At 39.6% G+C, this 12,161-nt stretch overlaps 1 protein-coding gene across 4 annotated transcripts in view; it reads right to left on the bottom strand.

Annotated features, from left to right (window-relative positions):
* Positions 1 to 3,384: 3,384 nt before the first annotated feature.
* The window catches only part of unc5b (unc-5 netrin receptor B), a 129,228-nt gene continuing 120,451 nt past the window's right edge, over positions 3,385 to 12,161 (bottom strand). For 2 of the 4 annotated variants that reach the window (XM_060925990.1, XM_060925989.1), the window contains exons 15-17: positions 8,424 to 8,588; positions 8,122 to 8,300; positions 3,385 to 7,117 (exon numbers count right to left, since the gene is read on the bottom strand). In XM_060925990.1, coding sequence (XP_060781973.1) covers positions 6,952 to 7,117; positions 8,122 to 8,300; positions 8,424 to 8,588 — 510 coding nt within the window. In that variant the 3' untranslated portion in view covers positions 3,385 to 6,951. Of the gene's footprint in view, positions 7,118 to 8,121; positions 8,589 to 12,161 lie in introns of all 4 variants that reach the window. The other 2 variants (XM_060925988.1, XM_060925987.1) reach the window with 1 other exon arrangement.

Raw genomic sequence — 12,161 nt, forward strand, 5'->3', positions numbered from 1 at the left:
TGTAATGTAGTAATAATTCATCCATCCATTATCTGTAGCCGCTTATCCCATACAGGGTTGCAGGCAAGCTGGAACCTATCCCAGCTGACTATGGGCGAGAGGCGAGGTACACCCTGGACATGTTGCCAAATCATCGCAGGGCTGACACATATAGGCAAAGAACCATTTACACTCACATTCACACCTACAGTCAATTTAGAGCCACCAGTTAACCTAACCTGTTCTACAGGGTTGCAGGCAAGCTGGAGCCTATCCCAGCTGACTACGGGCGAAAGGTGGGGTACACCCTGGACAAGTCGCCAGGTCATCACAGGGCTGACACATAGATACAGACAACCATTCACACTCACATTCACACCTACGGTCAATTTAGAGTCACCAGTTAACCTAACCTGCATGTCTTTGGACTGTGGAGGAAACCCATGTAAACACGGGGAGAACATGCAAACTCCACACAGAAAGGCCCCGTCGGCCACGGGGCTCGAACCCAGAACCTTCTTGCTGTGAGGTGACAGTGCTAACCACTACACCACCGTGCTGTCTGTAATAATAGAAGATGTGTTTTACTCACGAACTGTTTAGATATTAGTATATTTCTGGCCAGAACACAGGTAGTTTATATGATGCGTTTATATAAATACCGCAGTGCCACCTAGTGGTCATAAGAAAATTAGCAGTGAGGACAGGTTGCTGTGTACAGTATGTCCCAGAGGAATTCTGTAACACAAGAATAACTAAAGCAAAATGTCAGTAGTAGCAAACAGGAGAAAGCGAGAGGAAAATGTCTAAAGGATGTCATTACTGATGACTTCAGTTATCCAGCTCAATAACTCAAGGAACATAAGTGAATCGAACACTCAGTAATCATTATATGATGAGTTACTCATAAACCTACAGCAAATATGGAAAGTATCTATTACACAGAAATGTTGGTTATCATTCATTCATGACTCTCGGGGGCAGCCATGGCATGAAGGTTAGAGGAGCAGCCTTGGACCCAAAGGGTTGCTGGTTCGATTCCTGGGAGTGGCAGGAAAAATGTGAGGGGAGTTGAATAACAGCAAAGTCCTCCCTCTGTATCATGGCTGAAGTGCCCTTGAGCAAGGCATCTAACCCCCAACTGCTCCCCAGGTGCTGTAGCATAGCTGGTGTGTGTATGTATGTATGTGTGTGTCTCACTGCTTCAGATGGGTTAAATGCAAAGGAGGAATTTCACTGTGCTTGAGTGTACGTGTGACAAAATAAAGGCTTCTTCTTCTTCTATCCCATCAACACTGGATAGGATGCTACTATATCACATGGCATGCATAACCTGCCCATGAGCAGTTTAGCACAGCCAATCACTTGGCTTTGTTAAACTGCTCATGGGCAGGTTATGCATGTTTCCTCCCATTTCTCTCTCTCTCACACACACACACTAACTGGTGTGTGTGAAATGGGAGGAAATATGCAAAACTCCATGCTGACATTTGTGAATTTGAACCATCTGAGTGAATTTTATATGTACAGTACTTGTAATGTATGTTATTATTATTTGTTCACTATAAAGCTGTACTTACATTATAAATATATGTGTACAGAAACTCTCACATGTCTTTTATATACACTGTATACTATTTACTTAATACTTATATTAATCACCTAATAATAAACAGTCTATAAAGACTCGAAGTACAGACTGGTATTGAGACTGCAACATGTTATTGTGAGACGTAAATTGTAAATATGTATAGTTGTGGGATATTAACACCAAACTTCTTAAGTGCGTAGAATAATATTGCATTTTGAACAATACAGTTATTTATCCCAGTCTTCCCTATTTATCTGAGTAGCTTGTTATCCTAATTATTATCCAATAGGTGGCAGTAAAGGTTTGCTTCTTATTTTGGGCAAAAGAGCCTCATAGCCTTGTAGAGTAGCTAATGTTTTGTGTAAATGAAGCAGGAAGACAGATTTTCATTCTGGTCCTCACTCCCACAGAGACCATTTATTAAGTGCTAATTTAGTTCCACTACGCCTAAATCAGGTAATCAGTGTCCTACACTATTCTCTCCTTGATGATCTGATGCTGAGAGAAGAACCCTGAGGACAGGAACATTATAGCCAATAACATGCTGATTTGGTTTGCTGGAGTTTAGGGAAAAAAAGGATCAATAGAAAATGAACTTTAAGTATGAATAATAAAATATTGTGCTCTGTACAACAAAATACTTGCAATGAGAAAGATACAGAGAGCCTGCAAACTCAAAGCAGAGACTGTGTTTCTGTGAATTTAATGAGATTGAATATGCTAGTACAGGATATGCAATAGTAATCTATTAAGCAAACCACTGGAGATATCAAACGTGTTAATAGACAGCAAAAGGGCGATATTTGATCACTGACAGAGACCATTTTAATAGCTGAAGAAATAATTTTTTTTTCTCTTAAAAGCACCTATTTTTCAGTGAAGTAACCACTGGATGCAGGCTCAGAAAAGATTTTCAGTTCCACTTACTCCATTGCTGTCTTGTTCCTCTCTGGTGTACTGTGAAGTCTTTTATCACAGAGATAAATGGAAGAGAGTCTTTTCTCCACTTCTCTGTAATGAGCCAGTGAGGAGAGAGGAGAGAGGGTTCCTTGCCCCATCGTCAATTTAATCTGACTGAAACCAGCAAATGCTTTCTTTAAAACCATGGTAATGTGAAAGCAAGACAGAAACTGTTGAAAATAATTCCCATGGAAAGTTTATATATGTGAGGTTCAGTCAGTCTTCTCATGTCCTTTTATAGAGTATAAGTCAGCTTTGAGGAGAAAAGAAAGTTACAGTATATTCTGTGAAGTTCTTTCTTACCTGAATTCACTAGTTTCTATCCATCCATCTATCAGGGGCGTAACAACATGGTGTATCACATCATTCTGTTTGACAAGAAGCTCTCGAGTCAATATGTCTCTGTATCACACAATACATTCAACGCTGCATAATAAAGTAGTCTATAAAATAGACATAAAACGCTTATATTACATGGGGTGCAATAAACATTTCAACATAATCAAGCCCACTCTCCCACATTCCTGTTCATCTCAAATCAGCAGAGGCTTCAGGAAATAAAAAAAATATGCACTTCTTCTAAACACGCTGTTTTCTCTCTGATGCATTTAGGTAGCTCGATTTGTCCCAGTGAAGGGAAAATCTATCTATCTATCATTTATATTTCTTTATAACTCCTGAGCTTGTTTCGTTTTTCCATCGCCCCACATTTTACGCAACATACACATCTTCCTCATCATAACTGCATCGTGTTAAAGCAGCAGAGAAATAATTACAGACGTCCTTATTTCTTGTTAAACTAAGAAATATAATTTATTGCATAAAAATTATATTTAGTTACAGTAAGAAGGCTAAACATTTATGTACAATAGACATTTACAGTGTTTAAATGAAACACACAAACAAACAACAACAAAAAAAAGAAGACCTCAGAGTCCTGGTATGACATCAAAACAAAATCACTCAGGGTTTGTGAAAAGCAACCAACATCCAGGAAGAGGTGGAGCTTATAAGGATGAGATCAGATGCAGTCCCATGTCTCATACCTGAAGGATGTTGTGTCCAGGTTAGAAGAAGTAGTTTCCCCAAACAAATCCATGTGCTTAGGAGCTTTCTTTACAATCTACAGTGTCATAACTGCCAATCTTTTTCATGGGTAGAGGTCCTAATTTACCCCTCCTCAGAAAGAATATTTAATTTTGTCTATTGATGGCAGAATTCCTCCACGCAGCTCAGAGAAAGCAGCAAAGAGCACATGGACATCAGTTATAATCCCAACTTTATATGGAGTCATTTTATATTGGTTGTCTCTGCTGATGAGCCTCAGACAACCTTTTTATCCTGAAGGCCTGTTCCAGCATGTGTCAGTATAACAGCATGACATTTTCCAATCTGACACTTGCGCATCCAGCGGAAAACTTTAAGGAGGTCTGCAAACTTACTCGTTTTGTACTTGCATAGAATTTACATAAAAAGGTAAAAGAAACTGCTACAAAATGAGGCCCTTAAACCAGCACGCATTCAACAGCACATGTGCACACACTACAAAAATTACTTTCCCAGAAAGATGGACAGATACTGCTTTTTTTCTGGAGGATTTCTCAACACTTTTACAAAGAAATGGCTGTAAAAAAAATTTAACAGACATATTGTGACCTTAGAATTATACTGTTCTATGTGGATGAAAAGACTTTTTTTAAAAAATATATATCAAGCATCAAAGGTCTGATGTTTCAGCTAGCAACAGCTACAGTAGTAACATCCATATTTATATTTCAGTAGGGTGTAGAGTTTCAGAGTGCTTCACATGTACATTATTAAAACCCTGAGATGTTTAAAAAGTGGGTATTTGACCAGGTAGGAAATGATTGGTTATCAAATCATTAACATGATTGCAATTCCGTAATTTGTTTTAAAACATAAATGGCACATCAACATATTTGCACTCCAATAGGCTATGTTTTCTCATACAGCATTTCTCTTCTGAAATGATTTAACATGAAGTCATTCTTACAGTAAACATACTGTTGTTTTTTGGGCAGGGGGGCAACTTTAAACTAAATTTTTACTCAGAAAAGTATAAAGCTACAAGCAGTGAAACCAATAGGTGCCACATGTATTATCCATGTAGTATATCTGCTTAATATATCTATACCTAGTTAATATTTAGTCCTGCTTCCACTCTGAGCAACTGCAGAAAATAAAAAAAACACGTTATTGGAGGTAGGTAGGTGCTGCCTATTATTTACCGCTAGCATTACTGAGCTTTCTACTGTGCTCGAGGCTTTTTCAATTTTTTTCTGAAGTTTAAAACATTGTTAAAGCTGTAAATACACTAGACTAAGACAAAGGATTTTTTTTTTTATACTACACTACTAGAATGAATTAAATTAGCACTTTTAACACTTAAATGTTTTTTCCCTTCTGATGTATGTATTAAACTGGGTGGACTTTGATTGGCAATATTTTACAATTAGTAAAATTATTTATTAATAATTTATCTACAATTATGACTGGCTGTGATAGAATCCAAGTACATTTTAGATGTGCAACTTTCCTTAAAATATTGAATTAGAAATCTTGAAGCTTGTAAAATAGAGAGAGAGAGAGAGAGAGAGAGAGAGAGAGAGAGAGAGAGAGAGAGAGAGAGAATAATAAGTGAAGTTATGTTCCAACTAATGTGCTGAACTCATTTCTGGCCAAAATGCCAGACTGAACCTTATAATATTAAGGTCACAATATGCAAATGATACAACGTCAAAATGGACAAATGGTAAAGGGCCCATGACAGTCATAGCTGTTAGTTTCACACTATAGTAACATTTCCAACCCACAGTCAGAGAAGACAGTGAACGTGACACAATGCAGTCCAAAGAGCAGCCATGCCATTTCCAAAGACACTTAACACAAGGCCTACAATTGACTGACCTCATGGTCTGAGCAGTGATTAATGGCTCGAGTTGAACCCAAACACAAGATCACAGAAACAGAGCTCACATTTTTCATGTCTGTTTCAATTCCTGAAATGACAGTTTACTTGTGATGTATTACACAGCGTTTAGAAAAGCTTGCCACATAACATGAAGCACTTTTGAACCACTCCCTGCTTGTGCAATGCAATGTAACAGCAGTCAAGCACAGATGCAGAGGTTCTACTCAATAACATTAACAGCAGATACAGCAAGAAAGAATGAAACAACAATCCACTAATATGGACAGTAAATGAAAGCGTTCGTTCCCTATAGGAAACTTTTGTGTGATAGCTCTTCTGCATTTTCTATGATGTGTTGAAGAGAAAATTTCATTAAAAGCAACCAAGATGACTAGAATTAAGTAAAAGGGAAATGCAGTTCATAAAAGCTTTCCTCTAGAGATGCACTGATACTCCCCTGATACAAAGGGCTGTTCTAGAACCTGATTTGACATCTGATCCTCTGATGTGTTTTGTCATGATGGTGAGTGATGCTGACTTGAACACAGCACCATCATTTCTCTGATAGTTTGCATAACTAGGCAACAGCAGCTTGCAGACATTTGGCTTGTTTCCTCTAAGGATGTCAGTACTGAATCAGTATCAGGTACTAGGAGATACGCAATACTTATTGTATTGAAAATGGGAAAAGTGTAATCGGTACATCCTTACTTTCTTGCAACAACAAAAAGCTCTCTGTTTCTTTTTGCTCATCATAAACATGTCAAGGATTTTGCTAAACAGCTGAAGTCCACTGTCGGGTTCACTACAGGCTATTCTCAATGTGTTTTACATGAAAATGGCAAAACTAATAACTATTGCAGGACTACTGTTTCGGAGTCTATGTCTGGTTAATTTGGCAGCTTGCTGCTTTATTATCAACACTCTATTCTGTGTAACTGTGTACGGACGTGTGTGTGTGAGCAGCTTGTGAACATGCTTCACTCCAGAGTCTGTTTGATGGTGACTTTAAGCCTCCAATAATCACTAAGAAACAAAAACTCAATCACGACTTTAAATGATGCTTAATCATGCACTTTCACACTTGGCTTCCAGCATGTAGTCTGAGTGTGTGTGCGCCTGTGTTTAGATGAAAAATTATTCACGTCTGAGGGGGCAAAAAGCATCCTTGAATCATGAGCTTGTACATATAATTTATGCAGACAGGCTAAGATTTAAACCTGCTACCTACATTAAGATTAAAAAATGTTCTCCTTCAAATGACATCACGTTTTTTTTTGGTTCATGTCCATTGTGACTGAGTGCAGTAGTGTGTGTAAGACTGAGAGATCATGGAGCCAGTGGCTTGCAGCTCAGTAGTTTCTGTGCGCACACACGGTTAAATGAGTCAGGGTGTGTGGTCAGATCTTTATGCCCATCCGCTGGCATTAATGATTGCTTTATTCATGGTGGCACATTTCTTTTCATTTTACAGGTTCTGATTACCCAATCAGCAGTCCTCATCTGTTGTCATGACAACTAAGACCTCACTCTTGCCCATCTCTTCCAGGGCAGTCGCCAGGGAGACCAGGTCGGCATCACCGTGGTGACAGGCTTCCCATAGGTCGAGCAGCACACCTGTGGGACTTGGCTTGGTGGCAAAGTAGTTCAGGTACCTGTGCAAGAGACACAGAAAGTGCACAACAACACTCAATCATCAAAAATTTAAACAGAGAAAAAAAACTTCAACCACAGGGGAAAATGACTTTTTGTTATATTTGTAATAGGTATCACATATGGTAGGCTGGTTTATACATTTTAGTATAAAATAAAGACAAACCCACACTCACATTGAACAAAAGGGACAAAAGCAATGTGCACCACCTTCCCTTTGGCTTCATAAGAAAAAAAATACATCTTGAATAAAGAAACAACAGACAATTTATCCAACTATATTCCTGTCTTCCACTGCTCCGAGGTTTTAATTATGCAAGATGAATACCAAGTGTTGTTCTACCGCCATGAGAGAAAGCTGCTCTTTCTATGAAATCGGCAGTAACAATTTTGAACACCAGCTTTAGACACATTAAAATTCTAGACTATTCAAGAACATGTTGGAATGTGTTTGAATTATGTCTTTCAAAATTTGTCTTTGTGAGTGTCTCACAGTTTGTGTCCACAATCTTCAGCTTCTTTTTGAATTCTAGTTATGAGTACCACTACCAAATCTCCAAATTAAAAAATTTGCGTCTTTGCACACAGTGTTATAAGCCAGTAACATCCTGAATATTATAAAAAGTGATCTATTACTGACTAAGAATCTCACAGACATGCACATGCATACACACTTGTCTTTCTATCCTTAAGAGGACCTTCTATTAACAAGATTAAAAATGCAGATGTCTACACCAAAACCTAACTTTAATTTTAACCTAAGTAACAAAAAAAAACCCTTTTGGCTCATTTATTTATTTATACTATAAAAGCTGTGATTTGTAAAAACAAAACAAAACAAACAAAAAAAAAACCTATTTTCCTCATGGGCGGGAACAGTCAAATATCCCTGTTCTTGTACATTTGGTGCCCACCAATATGAACGAACACACACACACACACACACACACACACACACACACACACACACACACACACACACACACACTCATGTTAATGTACTCACCTGTCAAAGCCCAGACTGTGTGCAAGCAGTCTCCAGTCACAGCCGCGGGCACTGGGGGCATCAAGACTGGCACAAATCTTTTGGCGGATGGAGCCTGGCAGGCGGAAGGCATAAGGACCCACCTGAGATGATGGCAGGTTTGTTCCTGCAGCAGGCAGCGGTGAATGGGGGGGCAATGTCTGACGCACAAGCACAAACAAGGACACACACAAATGATTCATCCAAATAAGCAGTTTTGAGCAAGTTAGTTGAGCACCAATTGCACTTGCGCTGCAATCAAATCCTTTCCACAGCATTTGTACCTCCTGGATGTCTGTGTGGATCTGAAATATCTGTCCCTCCCCTTCCACTTGTCTCACACAGATCTTACAGCTGAGCTGGGACACGGCCAGGCTGCCTCTCTCCAGGCTAAAGGTGCAGTGCAGGGGCCGCTGGCTCCCATTCCAGATGTGGTAGAATGGGATCTCCTATAATACACATAGCAAAACTGGAGGTAAGCAGGGATTGAAATGAACACAGACCTACTTGTGTTGGTATTAACACACATACACCTATGTTTTACATAGTATATGTACAATATGTGATCCTTGTGTATATACATTCACACACCACTTTATGAAATAGCCAGATAAGTAAATTGTAATTTCTATACAGCATCAAAATAACATTACCCATATATCTATATATTCCAGTGACAAATTAAAAGAAAAACAGTGTGTGTGTGTCTTCTAGGTGACTTGAGTGACCCAGCACCTTACTACGATGTTACATTATGTTGTTTTTTCCTTTAATGTGTCATTTGTTTCTGTACTCTGTGGGTTATGTTAGCCTTTTTTTTTAGGTTAACCCTGTTATGGATATCTGCACAACTGACATTGAATTCACTGAATTTCACACTGTAGTTTACACTGCCTTGCAAGTTAAGTTTCACTTATTACAGTATGATGAATTGAATTTAGTATATACTTAATATATGCACTTTTACACAAGTAAATACATCAAAATAATGTTGAGTATCTTAAAATACTGGTATTTCCGTAAATGTATAAGGAATTTGTCTGAGTGTAATGTCAAAAACAGCACATTCAACACAAGGACATCCAAAAATATAGCAGCTTTAGTAGTTAAAATGAAGCACATAGCATTTATGTTCTGAACTTGGCCAAATATTTGCGCAAATTATTTGTGCATATTGTGTGCAAATTGTAAAGAAAACTGGCAGAAAATTCCAGAGGTTTCAAGTGTGGCAGAGAGGAATTGTTTCAATGTGATGACAAATAATAAGCTAACGTTTTTTCATGTTTTGTTGAAACAATAAGCTACAAAGTTATACAGTGCTGAGCGTAAATGTGTACACCCCCTTTGAAAAGTAACATTTTAAACAATATCTCAATGAACACAAACAATTTCCAAAATGTTGAAAAGACAAAGTTTAATATAACATCTGTTTAACTTATAACAGGAAAGTAAGGTTTATAATATAAACTTAGATTACACATTTTTTCAGTTTGACTCAAATTAGGGTGGTGCAAAAATGAGTACACCCCACAACAAAAACTACTACATCTAGTACTTTGTATGGCCTCCATGATTTTTAATGACAGCACCAAGTCTTCTAGGCGTGGAATGAATAAGTTGGCGACATTTTGCAACATCAATCTTTTTCCATTCTTCAACAATGACCTCTTTTAGTGACTGGATGCTGGATGGAGAGTGATGCTCAACTTGTCTCTTCAGAATTCCCCAAAGAAAATAATTTCTTTACACCACAAAGGTGAAGGCTACAAGATGATCAGCAAAGCTTTACTTATCAGTCAGAATACTGTAGCAAAAGTGGTACAAAAATTTAAGAAAGATGGAACTGCAACCATCTCACATACCCCTTTTCCACCAAATCAGTTCCAGGGCTGGTTCGGGGCCAGTGCTGGTTCACAACTCGTTCAACTTGCGAGCCAGCTGAGAACCAGTTTGCTTTCCATCGCTCGCGGTGCTAAGAGAAGACACGTCATTACGTCGCTGTATACGTCAGTTACGTCATTGTATATGTCATTACGTCGCTGTATACGTCAGTTACGTCGCTATGTTTGCATAAACCTTGGCGCGAATATCGAAGCAAAAACAACGCGGAAGAAGCAGCAGCAACAACAACAATAATAATGGATGACTTCGCGTTTGTACAGCTGCTGCTTCTCGTCACTTAAAAATGGCGATCTTTCGCAGTCTTGTTATTGTTGTCGGTCTTAACACCCCCCCCGCTGATGTAAGCGGTTCTTTCCTCTGGCCCAGCAGAGAGTTGGTGCTAGCCTGGAACCGTTTTTTCTGGCCCCAGAGCCAGTTCTTTGTCAGTGGAAACAGAAAACCCGGTTCCAAACTAAGCACTGGCCCCGAACCAGCCCTGGAACTGCTTTGGTGGAAAAGGGGCAACAGAGACGTCCAGGTCGTCCACGGAAGTTAACGCCTTGACAGGAGTGTCTTCTGATGAGAAGGGTTGAAGAAAATCGGCATGCAAGTTCACTGCAGTTATCTAAAGAAGTAGAAAGCCAAACTGGGGTGACTATTTCCTGTGACACAATACGGCGTACACTGCAGAGGAATGGCATGCATGGATGCCGTCCACAAAAGAAGCCTCTCCTAAAGCCCAGGCACAAAAAAGCCCGCCTAGAGTTTGCCAGGGCCCATGCTGACAAAGATGAAGACTACTGGGACTCTATGCTCTGGAGTGATGAGACCAAGATAAATGTTTTCGGAACTGATGGCTTCAAAACTGTATGGTGTCACAAAGGTTAGGAATACAAAGAAAAATGCATGGTGCCTACAGTGAAACATGGTGGTGGCAGTGTCCTTATGTGGGGCTGCATGAGTGCTGCTGGTGTTGGGGAGCTGCATTTCACTGATGGCATCATGAATTCACAGACGTATTGCTCTATACTGAAAGAGAAGATGCTACCCTCACTCCGTGCCCTTGGTCGTCGTGCACTTTTCCAACATGACTAAACACACGTCTAAGGCCACTGTTGGATTTCTGAAGAAGAACAGGGTGAAAGTGATTCAGTGGCCAAGTATGTCTCTTGATCTGAACCCAATCGAACACCTATGGGGAATTCTGAAGAGACAAGTTGAGCATCACTCTCCATCCAGCATCCAGTCACTAAAAGAGGTCATTGTTGAAGAATGGAAAAAGATTGATGTTGCAAAATGTCGCCAACTTGTTCATTCCATGCCTAGAAGACTTGATGCTGTCATTAAAAATCATGGAGGCCATACAAAGTACTAGATGTAGTAGTTTTTGTTGTGGGGTGTACTCATTTTTGCACCACCCTAATTTGAGTAAAACTGAAAAATGTGTAATCTAAGTTTATATTATTAACCTTACTTTCACGTTATAAGTTAAACAGATGTTATATTAAACTTTGTCTTGTCAACATTTTGGAAATTGTTTGTGTTCATTGAGATATTGTTTAAAATGTTACTTTTCAGGCGGCACGGTGGTGTAGTGGTTAGCGCTGTCGCCTCACAGCAAGAAGGTCCGGGTTCGAGCCCCGTGGCCGGCGAGGGCCTTTCTGTGTGGAGTTTGCATGTTCTCCCCGTGTCCACATGGGTTTTCTCCGGGTGCTCCGGTTTCCCCCAGAGTCCAAAGACATGCAGGTTAGGTTAACTGGTGACTCTAAATTGACCGTAGGTGTGAATGTGAGTGTGAATGGTTGTCTGTGTCTATGTGTCATCCCTGTGATGACCTGGCGACTTGTCCAGGGTGTACCCCGCCTTTCACCCATAGTCAGCTGGGATAGGCTCCAGCTTGCCTGCGACCCTGTAGAACAGGATAAAGCGGCTAGAGATAATGAGATGAGATGAGATGTTACTTTTCAAAGTAGGTGTACTCATTTACGCTGAGCACTGTACTATACTATACTATACACAGTATTCTCCCCAGAGCGCTTTCGCGTGTTGGGGCCGACACGCTTTAATTTCATGCCAACATGCTTTAAATTTGCTGACACACTATTTTTTTGCTCCGACACTCACTGAAAAATCACGTCAGA

This window comes from Neoarius graeffei, chromosome 7 (assembly GCF_027579695.1).
Source record: "Neoarius graeffei isolate fNeoGra1 chromosome 7, fNeoGra1.pri, whole genome shotgun sequence".
Taxonomy (NCBI): domain Eukaryota; kingdom Metazoa; phylum Chordata; class Actinopteri; order Siluriformes; family Ariidae; genus Neoarius; species Neoarius graeffei.